Source organism: Osmerus mordax, chromosome 25, assembly GCF_038355195.1.
Source record: "Osmerus mordax isolate fOsmMor3 chromosome 25, fOsmMor3.pri, whole genome shotgun sequence".
Classification (NCBI taxonomy): Eukaryota; Metazoa; Chordata; class Actinopteri; order Osmeriformes; family Osmeridae; genus Osmerus; species Osmerus mordax.
Genome location: NC_090074.1, coordinates 4,470,244 through 4,492,799, shown reverse-complemented (window position 1 = coordinate 4,492,799; position 22,556 = coordinate 4,470,244). Strand labels below are relative to the sequence as shown.

General features: G+C 48.9%; 3 protein-coding genes across 4 annotated transcripts; 2 read left to right on the top strand and 1 right to left on the bottom strand.

Annotated features, from left to right (window-relative positions):
- Positions 1 to 1,288: 1,288 nt before the first annotated feature.
- Positions 1,289 to 9,746, top strand: scn4bb (sodium channel, voltage-gated, type IV, beta b). The gene is made up of 5 exons (XM_067229002.1): positions 1,289 to 1,458; positions 4,859 to 5,022; positions 5,899 to 6,118; positions 6,387 to 6,516; positions 6,682 to 9,746. Exons 1-5 carry the CDS (start codon positions 1,371 to 1,373, stop codon positions 6,776 to 6,778), a joined length of 699 nt encoding a protein of 232 aa, XP_067085103.1. The 5' UTR covers positions 1,289 to 1,370; the 3' UTR covers positions 6,779 to 9,746.
- LOC136933561 (transmembrane protease serine 4-like) lies at positions 9,691 to 13,043 on the bottom strand. Its single transcript, XM_067229001.1, has 11 exons — positions 12,902 to 13,043; positions 12,647 to 12,799; positions 12,343 to 12,469; positions 12,140 to 12,253; positions 12,005 to 12,048; positions 11,750 to 11,912; positions 11,333 to 11,499; positions 10,932 to 11,027; positions 10,631 to 10,773; positions 10,204 to 10,353; positions 9,691 to 10,070 (listed from the first exon to the last, which is right to left on the bottom strand). The coding sequence occupies exons 1-11, from the start codon at positions 13,032 to 13,034 to the stop codon at positions 10,059 to 10,061; spliced, it is 1,302 nt and encodes a 433-aa protein (XP_067085102.1). The 5' UTR covers positions 13,035 to 13,043; the 3' UTR covers positions 9,691 to 10,058.
- A 3,123-nt stretch (positions 13,044 to 16,166) lies between these two features.
- Positions 16,167 to 21,764, top strand: tmprss13b (transmembrane serine protease 13b). Of its 2 annotated transcripts, XM_067228954.1 has the most exons (13): positions 16,169 to 16,396; positions 17,642 to 17,816; positions 17,974 to 18,084; positions 18,254 to 18,403; positions 18,545 to 18,671; positions 19,180 to 19,278; positions 19,368 to 19,411; positions 19,531 to 19,693; positions 20,111 to 20,289; positions 20,428 to 20,526; positions 20,638 to 20,780; positions 20,900 to 21,055; positions 21,248 to 21,764. In XM_067228954.1, exons 1-13 carry the CDS (start codon positions 16,382 to 16,384, stop codon positions 21,260 to 21,262), a joined length of 1,476 nt encoding a protein of 491 aa, XP_067085055.1. In that variant the 5' UTR covers positions 16,169 to 16,381; the 3' UTR covers positions 21,263 to 21,764. The 2 variants fall into 2 exon arrangements, with proteins under 2 accessions (XP_067085056.1, XP_067085055.1); XM_067228955.1 differs by lacking the exons at positions 19,368 to 19,411; positions 19,531 to 19,693 and having other exon boundaries at positions 16,167 to 16,396.
- The last annotated feature ends 792 nt before the right edge of the window (positions 21,765 to 22,556 follow it).

Sequence of the window (22,556 nt, the reverse complement as noted above, 5' to 3'; positions counted from 1 at the left end):
GTTTGGTCTCGGTTATCCAGGAAGGAGACCAGAACCTGACTTCAGTCATCAGGAATACTGCCGCAGCCCTTCTCCCACAGCCCCTCACTTTCCATCTGTCTCTCTCTCTCTCTCTCTAAGACTCTCTCTCTCTCTCTTTCTCTCACACACACACGCTCTCTCTCTCTCTCACACACACGCTCTCTCTCTCAGTCTTTCTCTCGCAGACTATTTCTCATATCTCAGTCAGACTCTCTCTTTCTCTCGGACTCCCTCTCTCTCTCTCTCTCTCTCTCCCCTCTCTCTCTCTCTCTCTCTCTCTCACACACACACACACTCTCCCTCTCTCTGTCTCTCTCTCGCTGGGGCTGCAGTGTGCCTCTCTGTGCAGAGGAAGCGCTGGCTGGATTCTCCTTGACTCTGCGCCCTGACTGACTGTGCAGTGATTCTCTCCTGCTTCGACTCTCCCCTGCGCCTCGCCGCCGTGCCCGTCCTCCCTGACTCAGCTGCGCCGCCAGCCTGCCGGCCTCTCAGGGAACACCAGCCGCAGGAGCAGGTACCGAGCAACTGGAACGCAGCTCTGACAGTACGCATAGAGCATCGCACGTCTGCTCTCTCTCTCTCTCTCTCTCTCTCTCTCTCTCTCTCTCTCTCTCTCTCTCTCTCTCTCTCTCCCTTTGTCTCTTTCTCTTATTTCTTTACTCTCTCTCTTTGTTTCCCTCTCTCCGTCTCTCTTTCTCTCTCTCTCTTTCTCTCTCTCTCTTTCCCTCTCTTTCTATCTCTCTCTCTATCTCTGTCTTTCTCCCTATCTCTGTCTCTCTCTCTCTCCGCACTCTCTCTCTCTCTCTCTCTCTCTCTCGCACTCTCTCACGCACTCACTCTCTCTCTCTCTCTCTCTCTCTCTCTCTCTCTCTCTCTCTCTCACGCACTCACTCCCTCTCTTTCTCTCCACGCACACAAACACACACTATTCATCTCGTCTCCGATTGTTTTCCTCTTCGCTTCCCGTCCTCTCACACGCTCAACATCTTCCGTAACACATTCGATTTGGGAACTTTTCCTTCCGAGTTTCCCCTGCCTCTTCCCTGGCCCCTCTCCTCCCCCGCCTCCCCCTCTCCCGTGCGCCCTCTGTCTAACCTACAGTCCCTCTCGTAGGACCACAGAGGAGGCTGGCAGGCAGATGCTCCGCAACCAGGACTAGGGGGGGGAACATTTGGACGTGCCTTGGCTGAGATCAGACACTCAGGCAGCGACACACACACGGTCCCCGGCCTCCAGCAGTACCGAGGATCTGGGATTACCGACTCTGGGGGGGGGGGGGGAATTGGGCTTCACAGACTCCCGGGCCTGGATCCTACAGCTTGGTGCGTTTCGGATCCAATCTGACCGCCATGGAGGTTCACAGGAGAAGGGCTGAGAGGGAGGGTGCGTTCCCCACACACGCGTTCAGCACCGGCCTGATCCTCACTCTGCTCCTTGGTAAGTTGTTTTACTATCCCACTATATACTCTCTTGTATTGACCGTTTTCTGTCGACGGTATACTATTCTGTGTGTGTGGTTCTACATCTGCTTCTGTTTGGAATATTCGACCCGCAGCAGTCCGAGGGAATCAGGAATGGTGTGCACTGATTCGATTTTCGTTCGAAACTTTTCTTAAGCCTGTGATACTAGAATCGGGGCCTCGCTTTTTGATCCTGTGGTAAAATGAAAGATGGTAGAGTGGTGCTGGTTTGGTTTTGTTGGAAAACTGTGCTTAAGTTAGGATGTGGGCTTCTGTGAAGCCATGTGAGACATTGCTTATAAAAAGGACTATCCAAAGTATGATTGGATTTGACATAATTATGACCTATAAAATAGCCCTGTCAAGCCAATCTCCCCCAGACATAATACAGGATACACACATGGAACAAATGCTCGGGCCTACCTCTCACGCATTCCCCAGCGTCAAAGATTGTACATGCACAGAAATTCTTCTGTAGATTTAGGTCAAAAGCAACGGTGTTATCGTATATCAAAATGCCTTGCAACGGCAGGGGGCGAGGGAGTGGGGCATGTCTGTAGTGACAGCAGTGTCCGTCGACGTCTGTGATCTTTGAGGGACTTTAAGCGAGTGGAATCGTATTTCTAGAAAGGGGGTTAGCCGTCGGTTCAGGGGTGGGTGTCGAGCCGGGCTCACCCACCCAGGGTTGGGCTAGAGGCGGGCGGATGGGCAGATTTCGCTGCTGCGTGGCGCAGGACGGCAGCGTGTCCAGGGTTAAACGGCGAGGCTAATGTTGCACCGGTTCCGCTGACAGCTGTCCGGAAAGCCGCGAAGCCGCCCAAGCCACGCACGGGCTGTGTCTCACAGAGCACCCCCCCCCCTCCCCCTACCTACCCACTCGGACAGCGCCCCTTAGTGGCTGAGACGTGCTACGGGCATGACGTACTGTAGCCAACCGCACAAGGAGGCTGGGCGGTTCGTCTGGTTCCTCAAAGACCGCATACCGCCGGCCTCGAGGAAGGGACATACATTATGCCCTATTTCCGACGGAACGCAAGTTTCAAGGACCTCCGTTTACGTCGGCGTTTCACGCATGCATTGTACTCAGAGCACTGACATATGTAGGCTAGAAAGTGGAGCAGTTAGCCAGTGTTCTAGTTAAGCCACCACCACACAGGGATAACTCTGCAAACAGAACTTTGAGGGCGTTCAGAGGCAAACAAACAATGCCGTGGACGATCGACATTTATCGGTATTGGGGTTTGAGTGTGTTAACCTACAGTTTGCATTACTGTCCCAGGCTTATTAGCTCCATTTTTGTCACACAATCCTAAGGTAATATGAGATGACAGACAGGAAAAGAGAAGAGAGAGAGAGAGAGAGGATGAGAGAGGAAGAGGAAAACAGAGAGGGGGGAGAATGAGTGAGCGTTTACCTTGGGTGCGTTTCTGCAGCATCACTGTGCTGCATTGGGGCAAAGCGAGAGGGAGAGCAGAGGAGAATGAAGAGAGAGAGAGCGAGAGAGAGGGAGAGCAGAGGGGAATGAAGAGAAAGAGAGAGGGAGAGCAGAGGGGAATGAAGAGAGAGAGAGAGCAGAGGGGAATGAAGAGAGAGAGAGAGAGCAGAGGGGAATGAAGAGAGAGAGAGAGAGCAGAGGGGAATGAAGAGAGAGAGAGGGAGCAGAGGGGAATGAAGAGCGAGAGAGAGAGAGAGAGAGAGAGAGAGAGAGAGAGAGAGAGAGAGAAAGAAAGAGAGAGAGAGAGAGAGAGAGCAGAGGGGAATGAAGAGAGAGAGAGAGAGACAGAGGGAGAGGGAGCAGAGGGAAATGAAGAGAGAGGGAGAGGGAGAGAGAGAGGGAGCAGTCATACTCAAAGGTATTATGCATGCATGCGCATGCCCCTCTCAATGCAGTCTCCTCTGTACTTTCCAGCCCGATACTGTCCCGTCCCCGAACTGCAGGGAACGGGCTCGTCCTGAGTCGACCTTGAACACTGTTTGTTGATGATGTGTCACACCAGCTGAGGGCTGGCATATGTGAAAAGAAGAAGAGGGGGGGGGGGGGGGGGCTCGCAGAGGGACACACTGAGCGGGAGGGGAAGCAGAGAACGAGGACAGCCATGTTTAGAGAGTTAAAGAGACGGACGGCCGGAGTAAACTGTTCGGACAGCGTTCCGGGCGAACAGGGGTTCCGGCCATAGATCATCTTTAGGCCCACTCCCAGTTCAGCCGGTGTCAGCGTTATCTGGATTGTGTTAAGGAGGGTGGCTGGGCTTCAGAGCGTTATTTGGATTCTTTTACGGAGGTTCCTGTGGAAGGGATCCCAACTCATTTGTTAATGACTGCGTTTAATGAGCTGGCGTTAAGTTGAACGGCCTCAGAACATCCAAGAGACCGTAAATAAACCCCCCCGCCCCCGACACATACACACACAGACACACAGACACACACACACAGACACACAGACACACACCAGCTCAGTGTGTGTCTGTGGCGAACGACCATCACGGCGGCCTCCCCTTGCGTGTTGTCGTCGCTCGGCGAATCGACGGGGGCCGTGTCTCCTTTTATGGCTCCGTCTCCTCGGTTTATCACTCCCGTCTCCCCCGCCCCCGCCCCGACCCCCTCGCTCCCCTTTCCCTCCTTCTCACTGCGTCAAGACGACGGGGCTCGCATCGCCGACTTACGGAGGAGCCACGGCTTTCGCGCTCGGAACTAGTTTCCCCCCGTTCGTTGCGTCATGGTCCTGCCTCATGCTGCATTTCAGATGCAGTCAGTCCGTTTGTCAGTCAGTCAGTCAGTTTGTCTGTCTGTAAGTAACAGCTGAAATGACAGCTAAGGTCAAAGGTCGAAGCGGGCCATTAAGTCCAAGAAGGAGTCAGCCTGCCCCTGGTGTTAAGCTCTCCCACCAGAGAAAGGATCGTGTGGAAGGACAATAACAATCGACAAAGATTTCAACATTTGGGATAGAGCGGGCCGGGGAAATGTGCACCGTCTACTCTTTCTCTCTCCTCCGTGGTCAAGAAATGAACGTGGGAGGATCAATAAGGAAACAATATCAGCCCCTAAAAGGGGATTCGAACCCAATTGATTTCAGGAAGTGCGTGTCATCAGTCGTGTCATTGGAAGACCTTTCATTGTGGGGGGGACGGAGATAGCCCAGCGGTTAGAGCGGGCGACACCAAGTGAACGGGGTGTCGCTCGCTCGAACCCCGCGTGTGCACGTCGCTTTGGGTGAAATCGTTTACATGAATTACAGGAATTGCTCTCTCTCTCTCTCTCTCTCTCTCTCTCTCTCTCTGTGTATGTCTCTCTCTCTCTCTCTCTCTCTGTGTATGTCTCTCTCTCTCTGTGTGTCTCTCTCACACACACCTCACGTGTCTTCCTCTCCCCCCTCCCAGGTGCGTGGGCGGCTCACGCGCTGGAGATGTCCACGGGGAAGATCCCGTTCCTCGTGGCGGTGAACGGCAGCACGGTGCTGCTGCCCTGCACGTACGCCAGCTGCATCGGCATCAAAAACCTCTACTTCAACTGGCAGTTCAACGCCAACGGCACCATGGAGAAGGTCAGACGCTGTCCCGTCGCTTCCTCGGTGGAAACCGTCTGAAGCGGTCGGTTAGACCAGCGGTTGGTTCCCAACCCCCAGTTCCTCAGGGAACACCTGTCCTGCATGTTTGAGATGTTTCCCTGCTCCAACACACCTGATTCAAATGAATGGGTCGTTATCCAGCTCTGCAGAAGCCTGCTTGTGATGGTTCATTTGAATCAGGTGTGTTGGAGCAGGGAAACGTCTAAAACATGCAGGACAGGGGTTCCCTGAGGGACCAGGGTTGGGAATCACTGTGTCAGACGAAGATAGTTGACGTTCCGTATAGCTGCGTACGTTGGAAATGAAGTACCCGGTCCAATTTTAAGTGCGATAATTGTTCGTTGTGAGCTTGTTTGTGCTTAAAACAAGTACATTCGGCTGCCAGTGCAGTCAGAAAATGTGTCAAAAATAAAATAATGTGTGTTAAAAGTCACTAGATCAGCCAGTTATTCTAGAAACAAGTCCAACTACATTTACAATCTAAAAAATCAGATTATCACACTCAGATGAGATATAGAGGTTTTGCAATGTCCATCTCACGTACTGTGACATTACATTACATTACATTTAGTCATTTAGCAGACGCTCTTATCCAGAGCGACTTACAGTAAGTACAGGGACATTCTCCCCGAGGCAAGTAGGGTGAAGTGCCTTGCCCAAGGACACAACGTCATTTGGCCGGGAATCGAACTGGCAACCTTCAGATTACTAGCCCGACTCCCTCACCGCTCAGCCACCTGACTCCTGACCGTGACGCGGCTTCAGCGAAACAGAACTCGGGGGTTAAAGACTGGAGGGCTCCGTTCCGTGTTTTGAGGCGTAGACGATTGACAGCCACCTCCTCCCCTCCAGCTTTGCGAGTCGACGATACCGTACGAGGGGGTGGAGCCCCACGTGAGCGTCTTCCACGAGCGGGTGGAGTTTGTGGGCAACACGCCGTCCAACAACATCTCCATCCTGCTGGCCAACATCACCTTCGAGGACGACGGGGAGTACACGTGCTTCGGACGCAATCCCAAGGAGAAGTTCAAGAACCACAGTGCCATCTTCACCCTCAGCGTGGTGGACGAGCGTGAGTGCGAGCCGGACACACCGAGGAACATGCACGCACCCTCCAGAGTTCATGTAAGATGATGCTGGGTAATACAGGAAGTGAATCTTATCTCATATCCTGTGCTGTCCTCCCCTCCACTTCCCTTCCCCTCCTATCCTCCCCTCCCCTCCTCCCCTATCCTCCCCTCCTCCTCTCCTCCCCTCCCCTCCCCCCTCCCTCCCCCCCTCCTCGTTTCTCTTCTCTCTGTTCTCCCCCCTCTGTTCCCCGGCGGGCGTGGCGTCGGCAGTAAGGGTGGTGGACAACACCCTCACCATCATCATCGCCTCAGCTGTGGGCGGGGGCATTGCCCTGTTGATGGGATTCATGCTGCTGAAGAACTTGACCATCTTCGTCCTTGCCAAGATGGAGGAGAAAAAGTGAGTCCGACGGAGAGGGGGGAGGGGGGCGAGAGATACCCAGTGCGTGGGAACCGGCGGCGCGGAGGAGAAGCCGCTCCCGTCTGTACTCGCGCTATGCACGGGGAATGGAATGCTGTTTGGTTGCGCGGCTTTAACCCCATGTCCTCTCCTTCCCTCTCGCAGTAAGGAGTGCCTTGTGACTTCCTCAGGGATCGACAACACCGAAAACGGCCTCTCAGGATCCAAAGGGGACTCGAAAGCGACACCAAAGAAGAAATGAAAGTACTTGCATGAATGTAGCCATGTATAAATAGGCATCAGTCGACAGCATAAATTCACAGGTGCACATGTTTATGCACAAAAGACTCCAATACGTCCAAGTTGACATATGATAGAAAACACTTACACCTAGGATTGGATTTTCATACATGATAGGAAAAAAACCATGATATATGTAATAAGTAATATTTTTGGTTTAGAATATGCTTGAGACAGGAACTAATGCAATGTAAGCTGTTTTTTTCTGGGCTGAATCTTGTTCCCGACACCATGCTCTAGGCCTCACGCAAACACTCCAGAACTCAGACCATAATATGGTTAAATATCCACAAAAATTATCCATAAAGTCTATAAGATGAATGTAAAACCAAAATCTCCTGACATTGGCCTCTTATTCCTATGAATTTGTTTAGTCTTGTTGAGTCCAGAGTATGCTCATCCCAAAATGATTTCCTTAACTGAAGTTGAGCTAATTAGTTTGGTCTGCGACGAGGAGTTTGTTTTGTTTGTCAGCATTAAGGGCATTTGTGTGGCAAGGATATGGATTCAGCTCAGCTCCTAATAAGTTTTCTTTGCCTAATATAAAACACAGGTGCCTGTTTCATGCTTCTGTCTACCCCTACTGGCAGAAAGGACAAGTGCAAAATAATTATTTATGAAACAGCAAAACGCAACCAAATAATACAAGCTGGTGAATGATATGATAGACAATCCCTGAAACCAACCCCATAGAAAATCGAATGAACCTTTGAATATGCTGCTTTAAGACAAATAACGAATGCATTTTTAAGCATGTAAAACAACAGTCCAGATTTTAAACACAGTGCTTGACAATAGAAACGTAATCTCTTTTTTAATGGCTAGGCCCTTGCATTCAGTATCTGCTTGAGGTTGATTCCAAATGTCTCCACATCATGGTGCCAACAATCCCCAGTTGGCAAGGCTATGCACTATGAGGTAAAAGGTTAGTCGAAACATTGAGATATACGTAGATGCACATTTTCCACTGACAGCTCATCATTAACAATCTATCCACACAGCATTCACAACACATGCCCAACAGAGCATTTCTCACAACTTGCAATAAATACCCATGAGCTGCATTGCATTCAACTTAAATCCATGATTCTCAAATAATGGAAGCAGAAAAAAATTGCCTATTTGCCCCTATCTCCAGCGGGTGGAGCAGATTACAAGATAATCACCAGGCCCATCCCCAAATGTTATTGCTGTCATGATGTTGTTAAAAGCCCTTTAGGAATAATCATTCAGACCAAGGATTGTGTCAAGGGAGTGGCTCACAGACAATATCTGTGACTCCCTGACCTGAATGTCTCGTTATCCGAATACCTCGGGTGATCCCAAGGGATGCTAGTGTTCCTGGAAAAAGAGGGCATTTTTCGAGAGACCTCGACAGGAGCGGTAGCGGAAATACCGTGCCTCACTTTGACGTGAGTCGCCATCAGGACGAGAAAGGGACTGTGATCAGAAGCTGCTAGGTCGCGGTTATGCCACGTCGAGTCAAAGTAGCGCTGCTTCTGCAAACGTTGAGATAAACGAGCCGTATGATTGACTAGCTGCGCCGTGTAGACGGAAAGAAACTTGAACATAGGGATATATTTATTGTTTACTTTTTCTGTATGTGTTTATATTTCGAGTAGCGATGATCGGCCAGTCAGAGAAGCAGTCAGAGGAAGTCAGCTGAAATGATTATGACGAATGACAGGATTAAACATGGATTGGAACACGGTCAGGATTTAAAAGCTTCAGGCAAGGGAAGAGATTTGGTCATACATTTGAAAGAGACCTTATCAACATGTGCACCAGAATAAGTTATACAACTTTGACTATACCGTCTTCCAGCATCATGGCTGGATGGAGTGATTGACAGACTACCCCCCCCACCACCGATGGGGTGTCTCCTAGATCTCCAGGCCTGTGTACCGTAGATGGATCCGTTTATTATAACATGTTACAGCTCCTCTAGAATGTAAGCAATAACAAACACAGAGCAGCAGTTGGACAGTGGGTGTGGACCCTGTATTGACAAACATCCTCTGTCTCTACATGTAACTGCACTGATACAAAACTTCTTTCTTTGAGGTCGACCTTCCTACAATGTTTTTATTTGACGGATGTTGAGAAACCTGTGTTTTCACGTCTCAATAGGACGTTTTTGGTCCCAGATATAAAAGGCCTTGTGATGTAACGTCTCCTATTCCACCTCGGGTTTCCATGGATGACTCGGTGAAAAGTTGAGGTGAAAATTCAATATGAAACTAAAGTTTTAACCTTTTGGAATATGCTTGAATATGAGTAACCCGAGAAGATATGCAAAGTTCTTCTGCCATTGTGGTGGGCAAGCTCCCTTTGAACTACCGAGACAATTTATCTTTACTCCTGTGAAAAGAATGCCAATGTGTTGTTGAAGTCCTGTGCATTTCCAATTGGTGCCTCGGAACAGTTATGGGAAAATACTGTAGACGTGACTTGTATTGCACCTTTGACCACAGAATGTTTGTGAAACGTCCCTGTTGCTCAATAACCAATTCTAAGGGGTCATGGAAAAACAACCACAACAGTGTTATAAAAGAATCGTATTCCAACATTAGCCAAACGCAATTCGCCGTTTTTGTTGGGGGGGGGGGGGGGGGGTCGGGACAGTGTGAAAACATTCCAAATGCCTTCACTGAAAGACTGGGTGGATAAGAGTTGAACGGGGAAGTCTGGCTTTCAACCGCCTACTTTGGCCCTACATACTGACCCCTTGGTTACGAGCAGCAAGGAAAGGTGTTTCGACCCTGCGGGGTCCGTCCGTCCCCCCCATGTTCCTCACATGAATGTATAGCCATGTTCTCCCTGTTCCCCTTCAAAGAATGTCCTCCATACAATACCACACACACTTCAGTTCTATTTTTCTTTATTATAAAAAGCCACAGAATCGAATAAAATATTTGAATTAAATCACATGCCCTTTCATTTTGTCTCGTCTTTGTCACTTAGGAATGAGACAACATAGCTTGAATATAGTGCTTGAATAAGCTCTTCATTGCCTTACACAGCATTAGTAATTATGCCAAACTTCAAAGCAAACATTTGACAGTAAATAAACCATTTTAAAAAAGGTGCACGTGTAACATCTAGAGGTTTCCTGTAACCACAATACGACATCTCAGTTAAAAACACTCGTCAGAGAACATGGACCTGAAACGGTTTGATGCAAAGCATTTCATGAAAACTGACGCAATCCATTCCTTCCATCGTTTGCCGCAAACAAAGCTTCAAGGGTATCTCTGGAGAACAGGACAAACATGATGATTAGGTTGACATGGGCATCATGACATGCAATGAGTGTACAGTTCCAATCAAGTTTACAAATCAGCTCGTCCTCCATTTGCAAATGTTTCTCCCCTGGAAGACTCCTACCTCCATGACTGAGAAGATCCAGTTGAGCAGGTAGTCCACCCTGCTGTAGACACCAGGGTACCCGGCACGGGCACAACCTATACCCCAGCTCACCACACCCACCAGCTGCCAGCGTTCAGACAGGTACACCAGGGGACCCCCACTGTCACCCTGGGGGGACAGGGAGAACATCTCATGAGTGATAGTCCAAACAAAGATGGTGGTAAGACCATAGACATTTACATTTAGCAGACACTCTTATCCAGAGCGACTTACAGTAAGTACAGGGACATTCCCCCCCCGAGGCAAGTAGGGTGAAGTGCCTTGCCCAAGGACACAACGTCATTTCGCACGGCAGGGAATCGAACCGGCAACCTCCTGATTAATAGCCCAATTCCCTAACCGCTCAGCCATCTGACCCCCCATAGACAAAGGGCTACACTGGTACCTGGCAGGAATCCACCTTCCCATCCATGCTCCCCGCACACAGCATTCTGGGAGTGATGTGAGAGCCGTACACGGAGGGGCGGGAACACACGGCCCTGTCAATCAAAGCCAAGGTGGCCCGCTGAAGGACCGTGGAGATCTGACCTGAGAACAGAGGAGAGGCGACAGGGCTTTCTGGTTCTTTCGCCGGCTGCAAGCCTCGTTTAGGCTTCAGGTTCAATTTGATTTCACGTTTTTTTTCCCCCTGCTCCCATTACCAGCCATGTTGTTTTATCCAACGTGGGTCCAAAGCCAGGCCTTACCTTTCTCCTGAAGGACGCCCCAGCCTGTCACCACCAGGGGGTCTCCAGCGTTCAAAGGTGGACTGGTGGGAGGCAGGCACACTGGTTTGACGGTGTCTGAGTCCAAAATGATTTCGTTAGGCAAGAGGAAAACATGCAGTGTGCTCCTACACTAAATCTCTGCTGTTGTCTGCATATCTTGGGTGGTGACTGATGGATATTTGTACCTCACACTCGACAGAATCACTCTCAGCAGTTCACCCTGAGGAACACTAGATGGCAGTATGGCAAGATATTGACCCAATTCTCGAAACGTGCTTCGTCAAGGAAGCAAATGCAATCCATGACGGACGTCCAGCCATATGTTCAGTTCCGGTCACAACATTTACCGACAAGAATGAGAGATTGCAAGCATCAAGCACCTCCAACAGTGACAGGCTGAGACAGGCGTAGCAAGGCGATGTCATAGTCGTTGAGGGACGGGTTGTAGTCTTGGTGGATGATGATGTCAGCCAGCGACACCGCCCTCCCAGAGGTGCCCAAGTTAGTCCTCCCGAGCACCACCTGCCAGTGGGCCCGCTCCTTTTGTCTGTGTGAGACAGTGAACCTCAAAGTGCGACGTGGAAAAACAGGTCACACTGACGACAAACGCCAACGCAGCCGTCAAAAGTTAGCACGTTCCCGTTTTCTATATGCAACAAACGGTCATTTAACAATATGAAGATAAAACATTGGCTAGCCTAAAAGGCTTTTCCAAACCGGTTGACAGGAAGCGTACGTTCCAACGCGCGACCACAAGAGGTTGAGGCGTGAACGGGAGTGTCCGTGAGCGTACTGACCCGCTGAAGCAGTGGGCGGCGGTGACGACCCAGGCGAGGGAGACCAGCGAGCCTCCGCAGGCGTGCTGGCCGTTCAGGCGCAGGCTCACCTGCCAGGGAGACCGCTCGATGGTGGAGTCGGAGCCCCCCACCACCCGGTCCTGCTCCCCCACAGTGCCGCAGTCTAGGAGGGAGGTCACACACACACACACAGTGACTCCACAAACGGTTGGGTCTTGAAAAGACACAAACGCGGAAAGAAAGGGAAGCGTTTACCTGAGCAAGAGAGCGCAATCACTGAGCCTGAGAGGCAGGTTGGCCTGTCAGGGAAAAGCAAAAGACACCTGCTCTGACTTGCACGTCGGTGAGACAGTGGTTGGGGGGCAGCCAGAGGACTTCCCCCTTCCCTACCTGCTGGTGATCGCCGCTGGGAGGGGCCCCTTGGCTTCTGCTCTCACGGCGCTGAGGGAAGTAGCCAGAGACGAGGTCAGGCTGTGGACCGGGACCTTCCTGCTCTCTGGGTTCCTGGCGGAGGTGGAGAAGGAGGAAGTCACTGAGGAGGTAGGGGATGGCGATTGGTTGACGCAGACGAGGTTCGGTGGGTGGGTCCTCACAGCGTGTAGCCCAGCTGCTGGCAAGCGGCGCGGGTGTGCTGCGACCCCCAGTCTTCTGCGCAAACACTGCTCCAGCCAATCGCCAACCTCCACACCTGGAGGACCATGGCTTCTCCCACCAACCGCACTACAGCGACAGAGACAGAGACAGAGACAGAGACAGACAGAGAGAGAGAGAGAGAGAGAGAGAGCGTGTTGGAGCAGGAGAGATGGCATTAAGGTTGGCTCGAGAAAAAAAAGGGTAGAGATTAGAGTGCAAAGTAAGGTTGTAGAGGTCAAAGGCTGGACGGAGGGTAGTGTTTACATGGGAAGGTGGTGTTGGCCATCTGACTGGACACACAGTCGAGTTCGTCCTCTCCAGCCGCGCAGTCCGACGTTCCGTCACACACCTCGGCCGCGGGGATGAAGCGCGAGGACTTGGGGCAGAAGAAGAACTTGCTGCAGACCAGCAGTTTGACTGGAACGCGAAAACAGGGGGATGGAAAAAAAAGAGGTGAATCATAACGAAAGGCAAAATAAAAGGGGGGCTGTGTCAAACATGTGGATGATGAGAACATACTGGCATATGCAGCTGCGGCCAGCACTCCCAGTATGGCCAGGACTAACAACACAGAGATGACGACCTTTCTCCTCTTAGCCTCTTTAAGGTTTCTCTCGGTAACAGTCACCTGCATCTTTTGGCGTTTTGCCATGGTTACGGCTACCCTGAAGGACAAAAATTTGGACAAAAGGGTGGGAAAGTTTAAATTAAGCACAATTGTGTGAAAGACAAAACACACGAGACACGTGTCGCGTGTTAAGATTACCGAGTCGAGCGAAATCACCCTTTTTGTCGTTTAAAACATTGTGTCATTGTGTAATGACAGCCATTATAGGAGTTGGTGCAGCTATAAGAGCAAGGAAAACAAAGAGTGGAGAAGTATACACATATATATATTATATACCTTGAATGGTCATCTCTACCAAAACATGTTCTTAGTGATGTAGCAAAACTAACTGATTCTGGAAAGGACATACCACACTGTGGCCTTGCACAAGTTAAATAAGGCTCAGTCCAGGTTCTGATAAGGAATCTGTTACGTTCTGGAGAATTGCCAACAAACAGAGACCACAATAACCTTGCTCTAACAAGCACTTCCTGTAACTGAGTACTCAAATCAAAAGGCTACATGAGATCTCGACTCTGGGAGCTCGTTGCTGTGAGATGATTAGTGGCTTCAGGTGTCATTATTATGGGATTGTGTGGAGGATCTCAATTGCACGGTTGAAAAATCAGAGCCAATAGCAACATGTGCTATTCCAATCAGGGGCATAGTTCAGCTGCTTCGAAAAGTATGACATTTCCAGATTGCACATTGGAATGAAAGTGCAAGCATTCCCTTGAGTAAAGGTATCTTTACCCATTTATCAATTGCACTCATCAGCAGCAAGTTTGAATGTGGCCTAACACGTTTCCACAAGCACAAAATCCTTACGAGAAACAACCCTTTAAAATCTATAAACCGGAATGGCCCATCACTAGCATCAGCTTTGGTCACATTCATCAAGTCAAAGTGTCTACACCAGGGGCATTCAAACCTTGTTTCTGGAGATCTACACTTGTGTGAGCTTCCTCTCCAACCTCACTTGCAACTAACTCGATTCAGCTTGTCAAGGAGCCAACTATTCGAATGAACTGTGTTGAGTTTGGGTCAGAGCAAAAAACGTCAAAACTGTATCCTTCTAAAATATACTCTATTTCTACAACCAGTCGCCTTCAACTCTGGTCCTCAACACCCACTGTCCTGTGTGTGCTTTAGACGGCCCTGCTCCAACACACCTGATTCAAATAAACATGTCGTTATCAAACTCTGCAGAAGCCTGATAACGATGCATTCATTTGAATCAGGTGTGTTGGAGTAGGGAAACTACATCTAGCCACAGAGTCAGGTGGCTGAGCGGTTAGGGAATCGGGCTAGTAATATGAAGGTTGCCGGTTTGATTCCTGGCCGTGAAAAATGACGTGTCCTTGGGCAAGGCACTGGATAGTGTCTGCTAAATGACTAAATGTAAAACATACAGACAGTCAGCCCAAAAGACCGGGGTTGAAGTCTACCGATCAACATGGTTTGCCCCCTGGTAAGGAGACTCCACAGCTTGAGTCTGACTCTCCAGGGGGCTCCGGTATATTCTGAGAAACTGCACCTGTTCCTTCCCTCGGCTTCCTGCATCTGCACCTGATATTCCTGATTCTCAGAACTGACGTGAACCTATAGCCTTATTATTTGTCCTATAAGCTTCCCTCCATTTCATGGAAATTAGCGTGACATTCCTGTATACCGGGGACAAAGGTCAGGCTAGATACGGGCAGGCTTGATACAGCCTATTGCTTCTCATGATTGATGAAAGGTAGGGCAGGGTATGTTCAATGGTTAGAGCACTTCGCTGCAGCTCAAGAGGTAATGGGTTCAAATCTCCATTTTATTGTATGTCAGTAAAGTGGCAGCTAAATGAAAGAATTACAAAGATGGAGTTTTTTTGGGGGGGAACAATCCAGATTTTGTTCTGGATTGTTCCGTCTTTGACCACTGTGTCTCTTTTTGTGTGACTACAAAATGCGACAATGTTGAAACACCTCCTGAACGAGGCAGACAAGAATTGTTTGAAATTTTTGGAATGCCTTCATAGTTAACAACCGATTGGAAACAACATGAATTGACGCAGGGGTGGAATGAATCATCAATCATCACTATCACTGTGCTGTTGAGTGGACAAGCATTAGCCAAGGGCGTTGCGATACTAATCGACAAGTAGAGAGAGTATGGGCAGTGTTAATGTAGCCATGTAAGGTGTTTCTTAATGGAACAGAAATAGAACATAAAGAGGACATTTTGAGGACACAGGATGTCGTTTTGACATGTCATGAGAACGTGTGTCAAAATAATTTTTCAAAATAGAGAAATGATATCCATGAGATCAACATATACAACCCTATGGCCAAAAAATACTAATCTAAAGGTTGAAGAATGACATATTTTCATGTCTATGTACATGGCCTACTGTGGACTATCTGGCACACACACGCACACACACATTCTTCTGTCTTAACAATGAAACTGGCTCATTCTGATAACCAGTTGAGCAGGACCGTCAGCAGACTAAATTACCATAGAGAAGGTACTGTACAACCACAGTATCTGGTAGCAGAGAACCATTGTACCTTTCAATACACTACTGTGATCCTCATCAGATAAACCATGGTTTTTCTGCCAAAACATACAAACAGGCAGACTGTTGTTCCTATTCTAAATTGATTAGAATCAAACAACCTCAATAGAAATCATAATGCTGGTGTACCAGCATTAATGATAACAGGATCATGTTGGAACAATCACCAACTATTCCAGCCAAAGAGAAAAACTTGGCTTGTAATTTGATGTTTCCCATAAGACTGAATAGGGAACTCATTCTGGGTCATTTCCTTGCACCGATGTCGATAAGGAAGATCTGGGATTTTGTGATCGTAAATAATGCGTGTCAAATAACTGTTTCCATCGAGGCCATTGTTCATTCACATTTCTTTTTAGGACCAGTACCTGTCACACAGGCATAGACAACTGAAAACAATATAAGAGCAAGGGTGTTGACAAGATACATTTCATACCCGCAGTGTTTCACAGACCAGTGGAAACTGCTGTTGACCCTAACTGCGATGAAGCTATTTTTGCATTTGAGTCACTGCTGTGTGTGTGTGTGTGACAGTTCTAACCAGACCTGGAACCAGTTATGCAGGTAGGGGAAGGACAGTGTATTGGTTGCTGATGACTGCTGAAGGAGTGGTAAAGCAGTGAATCACAAGAACTCGACAGTGACAAGAACATAAGGAACAATTGATTCCGAGTCTCCAGAGATGAACCCCCAGTAGTAGTAGGAGGTAGTAGGATTACCTGAGCCTCCGATGAGACTACCGTGTAACGTACAGTAAGGCTATCTACAATTCCTCTGAGAGGACCACAGCCTCCACATTTCACTGCCTGGGTGGGTCTTCGTACACATCCCAATGGAAAATGACCAGGTAGGGGCAGTTGTACTGTTCTGTCCACTGTTAAACGGAGCATTTGCTCTTAGCGCAGCCTGCTCTCCTGTTTACAGACCTGGCGTTGCCGTTCATGTGGACCACGTTTAAGTATGTTGCCAGACCAAGACGACTTATTTCGTGTTGTTGATTGATTTCTTGAATTTCTTCACGTGAATTGTGATAAAAAAAAATATGCTTCAGAGAAGCTTACAATGTCTAAAAAGGTTTGTATGTTTGTGTTGAATCGTTTTCTTCTCATGTGTTAATAATACAAGCATGGATGGTGGTTTTTGGGTCTGTGTTCCCAGTTGCTTGGTCTGGGTCATTGTGTTGGGCTCAAATCTAGTGTGTACAGATGAAAACCTATATAAATACTTTAATACATATTTACATATTATTATCATATATATATACATTAATGTAATACATATTTTAATAGTGTTCATAAATATGTTTTTACACACTAGATATTTAATTTGTCAGACGCTAACTGCACAATACGTAATATCTGTTTGTATCAGCAATCAACAAATGACGTGTTTGCCTTGAAGCATGCTTACTCTTAGAACATTCCAGGTCCGTCAACAGTACATGTGTACCGCCTGGAGCCAGGCAGGTGCTTCTACTAACACATCCAGTAACAACCCTCTTGACTTTCTATCCTTTAGCATACTTATATGAAGTTTATAGAGAGGGAATAAAGTTATTATCATAAAGTAAGCGTGGGATTTTTTTACACTAATGTACAAATTTAAAGCAAGCTTTGTGCAACTATTTACACAGCACAGTAAAAGATAAAAATAGTAAAATAAATAAAAGGAGTCATGGATTTTCTATTTCTGTTTAGGTAACAATAACCTTTACTGTGATACATTAGCACAATTGGCTGCTGTACAACTTTCCTTTAGTTGTGTTTATTGGTAAGCCCTCTCACCCTCACTGGACTGCTATCAGGGACGACTGCTGTCACTCCCATATCCAAACCAACCAACTGTTTATATGGGTTCTGATTGATTAGAAATGCGGTGTAACGAGGAGTAGCATCACATCACATTTAGTCATTTAGCAGACGCTCTTATCCAGAGCGACTTACAGTGAGTACAGGGACATTCCCCCCCGAGGCAAGTAGCAACGTCAAGTAGCACGGCCGGGAATCGAACTGGCAAACTTCGGATTACTAGCCCGATTCCCTAACCGCTCAGCCACCTGACTCCCCCCCTTTCCCCCCCTTATGTCACACAGCAGACTGATGCACCATCGCCCTACAACTGTGTGCCCACCTCGCTCCCCCCTCGGTATGTGGAGGTGGTAGATACCAGAGGCCTTCCTGACCCTACCTTGCCACCCTACCAGCCGTACTACATCCCCCAGCCTCTCCCTCAGGTCAACGTCATCCACGTCGACCAACAAAATAGCCGTAAGATTCAGACGCGTCTCGCGTGTGTCTCTCATTCAGCATTACCGATGTGACATTTCCGAATTGGCAAAATCTGCTTTTTTTTCGTCAGGAGAATGAGCTTGATCTTGTCCCCTTTGCACCTTTCAAAACCGTTGACTTTCCGTCTTCCCCGCAGCCCCTCGTCGCACGAAGGGCGTCTCCTGTCCACACAGCTCCCGGTGTTTCGGAGGTTCTGGAGGAACAACCCTGCTGTTGGCCATCATCGCCATCGCAATCTGGCTAGGGGGTAAGAAGATCGACAGATTGTTTGGGACACTTCATCATTTGGTTCCATTTGAAATCTCCTCTAATGTAGTCGGATTGGCCTCTGTGATCTGACTTTTTTTCCCCCACGCTGCCCATGTGTGGTTCACGGGGGACTGACCTGATCTGACCTTTGACCTCCCCCCGTGCAGTGCGTTACGGGTCCTCCCTGGCGTCGGGCTACCTGAGCAACAGCTCGTCTTACCGCCCCAGCGAGGTGGAGAGGGACACGTGCCCCGTCACCGTGGTGGAGTGTGACGGGCTGAAGAACTGCAAACTAGGAAGCGACGAGACCAACTGTGGTCAGTCCTCTCCTGCGGCCGACCAAACGCTTCCGCGCGCTTCTAGAAACGACAAACGACGCCTGCCTGCGCTCGCGACTCTTTCCGTGTCTGTGTTATCCGTTACTGCTAAAGGCTGAGGTGTGTGTGTGTGTGTCACAGTTAGGTTTGCATCCAACGGGGCTCTGCAGGTGAAGACCGCCAAGTCCGGAAGATTCCTCCCTGTGTGTAGTAGCGGCTGGACCAAGACACTGTCTGACCAAACCTGCGCCCAGCTGGGCTTCAGAGGGTGAGCATGGACCTGTTTTATGCACGGCAAGGAAATGCTCTTAACAAGTCTCCACCAAGTCTCTCAGCGGGATTTGCTGCTCTCTTCTGGTGGATTTGGTGCAGCCAACAAAGTAATTGTCAGCGTATCTGGGGTATTTTCTACACTGTGTCTTGGCGCCTCTTATGTCATGGTACAAATACGTAAGGAATATGAAGAAGGATGTGGGGGAAGTCTTTTGTGGAGCAATTGAAGGCAGACACGGAACACTGAACAGACACTGAACAGTCCGTTGCACAGTGATAGGAACACGTTTGTTTACCGTTTCAGCCTCACAGAACAGGCACACGGTAAAGTCAACACAGTTGTTGTGTGTCTCAAACTGCCGGAACATTCTCTATCGATTTTTTTCATTTCAAAACTTCAAACATCTTACAGTGAACTGCGCTGGACATACAAAATGGAACTTGTGTTGTTCAATCTCTGTGGTGATGAGTGTTCCTAACCTTGTCTTCGTCATCTGACTCAGGAGCTACAGAGACAGCAGTATGACCAACACGTTCTCCTCCGCCCTCACCATATCACCCAGCACCACGTCAAACTCCATCCAGGGAAAAGTGACGGGCACGTGAGTACCGCGCAACACTTACCAAGTAACAAAAAAAAAGCATTTAACAATGTGAGGGGATGATAAACGTACTGTGTTGGCACCCTCAGCTCGTCGTGCCCTAACCAGAAAGTCGTCTCTCTGCGGTGTGTCAGTGAGTAGCAGTCAATATCATGATCTGTACCACCTCGTCAGTTTGAAAACTATTTCCGATTGCACCCTCTAGTGTCCAATGGGTGACATTGCTTCTGTGTCTGGTTTACTTCCTGGCAGACTGTGGACAGCCGCCGTACAATAACAGAATCATAGGGGGAGCTCAGTCCACGCTGGGTCAGTGGCCCTGGCAGGTCAGCCTCCATTTCCGGGGTTACCACACCTGCGGAGCCTCCCTGGTGGCCCCTGACTTTGTGGTGACGGCGGCACACTGTTTTAACAGGTCAGTGTACAGGGAGTCAGGTGGCTGAGCGGTTAGGGAATCGGGCTAGTAATCAGAAGGTTGCTGGTTCAATTCCTGGCTGTGCAAAATGACGTTGTGTCCTTGGGCAAGGCACTTCACCCTACTTTCCTCGGGGGAATGTCCCTGTACTTACTGTAAGTCGCTCTGGATAAGAGCGTCTGCTAAATGACTAAATGTAAAATGTACAGGGGGGGAAACCTACCAACGATAATAACGACGTATTCATTCAGTCGTGCGCGTGTTTATCCGAAGTCACTTGAAGTAGAGGGGGGGGAATTTGAACCTGCGACCTCTTGCAGTCCAATGCTCTACCGCTGAGCGTCTACCCGTCCACGAACAGTCCCCCCTACTCTGTATCAACATAAACAGACTGGCTCCCCCCCCCCCCCCCTCCAGGAAAGACTCGTCCAACTTGGTGCCGGCTAACTGGAAAGTGTACGTGGGCATGGTGTCCCAGAGCACGCTCCCCGCCCCCTACCTGGTGGAGAAGATCATCCTGCACGAGAGCTACAACTCCGACGGCAACGACTACGACATCGCCCTGCTCAAGCTCACTCAGCCCGTGGAGACATCCAGTCAGTGTCGCCTCTGTTCACGACAGTTACGAGGGGGGGGGGGATGTGGAGGGGTTGAGGCCGTGTTGGCTGGAGGTTCTGGTCGACGATGCGTCGTTACTCACCTCACGGCGATGACTTGTGTTTGTGTCGCGACAGATTCAATCCAGCCAGCGTGCCTGCCAGTGACTGACAAGGTCTTCTCTCCTGGTACGACCTGCTGGACCACGGGATACGGCACCACCGCGGAGGAGGAAGGTGAGTGACGTTCGTTGAATTGCCAAAAGGATGCGCGAAGGAAAAGGAAGCACGCCCCGAAAGGACAATTCAGTTGCATGATGGGATTTGTTGTGTGTGCTTGCCGCCCAGGCCGAGGCTCCGACAACCTGATGGAGGTGTCAGTGGACATCATTGACTCGGCTGTCTGTAACCAAAACACGGTGTATGGAAGCAAAGTCACTGACAACATGCTGTGTGCTGGAGATTTGGAAGGCGGCAAGGATTCCTGCCAGGTCAGTCGACGATCCGGGGGTTACGACTGCCAAAGAAATCCCTCGAACGTCTCTACGAGGGCGATCCCTGCCCTTCACCGTCCTAGTCTCAGTGTCCCACCTTGTGTGTTCCCCCTCAGGGTGACAGTGGGGGTCCTCTGGTGTGTAAGGACGTGGACAAGCGCTGGTACCTGACGGGAGTGACCAGCTGGGGGGCGGGCTGCGGGCGGAGGAACCGCCCGGGGGTGTACAGCCGGGTCAGTCGCCTCCTGCCCTGGATCTACAGCAAGATGCAGGTGAGGGGGCCCCCCTGCACGAGTCTCCGTCTTGGATGGAGAACTCGGTTCGGTTTCCTGTTCGACCCACGTATTTGAGTTGCTTGTCGTGATACTGTGACGTTTGTGCCGCCTCAGCGCGTCCTCGTATCTAATCACAGCGAGCTGAATGTCACCGAGGGCCTTCTGATGTGTTTTTCTCACCCCTTCCAGCAATCGAAACCTTGACGCGAGCCCAGACGCTGTCACAGACGCGGCCTTGTCTCGCCTGGACAAGATACAAGCGGAGAAACTCCTTCTCGACGTCCAGTCTTGAGCCTGGTGTGACCAGGGAGATTTCAAATAAGGGTTTGACCCTCATATGTGACATCAACTAAAGACACTTGAACAAACCTCAAAACATACAGCTGTTGAAATCAACTATTACAAGTCAAATTCTTCTATTTATTGTGTTGGTAGTAATTGCTGACGTGTAACAGCTGACACTCAAGAATGATTCCTTAAGATAACCTAAGCTTGACTTTTCCACATTCTGTTGTTCCACAACAATTTTCTTGTAATATGTAGATGTGAAGGATGAGAGAAGGATTGGTGTATTTTGCATCTTTTCTGATAACTCAGATTACATGATGGCACTGATGATTGGTAGATGTCATTCCTATGTTCACTTTCAAACTCGAGTGTGACATGCATTCATGAATAAACCTTTGAATGATTTTGTTCAAATTCATTCACATTGTTATCATCTAGGTTATTATTATTTGTTTTATTTTTTCACCATTCAATATGGCATCCAAGTCAGTGGGTAGTAGATTGAAATCATTTATATGTGACTTATCAAACCCATGTTGTCATGGACTTTACTGGGGAGAGATCCATTCAGGAAACTGCTCTGAACATGTAGTTAAACAAGCTATCAATTACTTCACAGCCACAATGGAATGAGAAAAGTGAAGATCAACACAAGCAACCCTTCACAGATAAATGTGGTCAGTTAACACCGTTGCTGCTACAAACTGGTTTTAAAAAAGCCGTTGAACCACTTCTAGGAACTACACCTCGACAAGGTGGTGTGGATTTTCCATTTATTAGAGAACATGGGCGAAGAGAACATTAGTGAGAGAGTTGTTGCATGTCGAAATGTGAATAAATGACCAGCTAATCTCCAGCGGGCCTCAATGGTAAACTAGAGGTTTACAGAGGACATTATTGTTTCTGTTCTGTCATTATCCGAAGGACTAACGCAGCCATGCTCACAAGACGTATGTTCGGACCCCTACAGACTCACAACCACACACAAACACACACTTACTGAATTCAACTCATACTGCTGTTTCCTCGCTCTCCTGGGTGAGTCTCTTATCTCAGAGGAGATGGTTGTTTTGTACTACATGGGTTTTCCACTATTTTCACCATTGTTGTGTCTCTACGTCTGTCGTCCTGAAGGGCAATTTGAGCATTAGAGAATCACATGTTTGGAACCTTGTTCTAGCTAATTTCCCCCACAATCATTAACTTTTCC

Bases quoted from the DNA above. Each gene is read 5' to 3' on its own strand.
- scn4bb (XM_067229002.1), top strand. From the start codon at position 1,371: ATGGAGGTTCACAGGAGAAGGGCTGAGAGGGAGGGTGCGTTCCCCACA. The intron at 6,119-6,386 runs GTGAGTGCGAGC...TGGCGTCGGCAG, and splicing joins CCTCAGCGTGGTGGACGAGC to TAAGGGTGGTGGACAACACC. The intron at 6,517-6,681 runs GTGAGTCCGACG...TCCCTCTCGCAG, and splicing joins GCCAAGATGGAGGAGAAAAA to TAAGGAGTGCCTTGTGACTT.
- LOC136933561 (XM_067229001.1), bottom strand. From the start codon at position 13,034: ATGGCAAAACGCCAAAAGATGCAGGTGACTGTTACCGAGAGAAACCTT. The intron at 11,913-12,004 runs GTAAACGCTTCC...CCTCCCTCCTAG, and splicing joins GATTGCGCTCTCTTGCTCAG to ACTGCGGCACTGTGGGGGAG. The intron at 10,774-10,931 runs GTAAGGCCTGGC...CTCTGTTCTCAG, and splicing joins GGGCGTCCTTCAGGAGAAAG to GTCAGATCTCCACGGTCCTT.
- tmprss13b (XM_067228954.1), top strand. The intron at 17,817-17,973 runs GTAAGATTCAGA...TCTTCCCCGCAG, and splicing joins CGTCGACCAACAAAATAGCC to CCCCTCGTCGCACGAAGGGC. The intron at 19,694-20,110 runs GTCAGTGTACAG...CCCCCCCTCCAG, and splicing joins GCGGCACACTGTTTTAACAG to GAAAGACTCGTCCAACTTGG.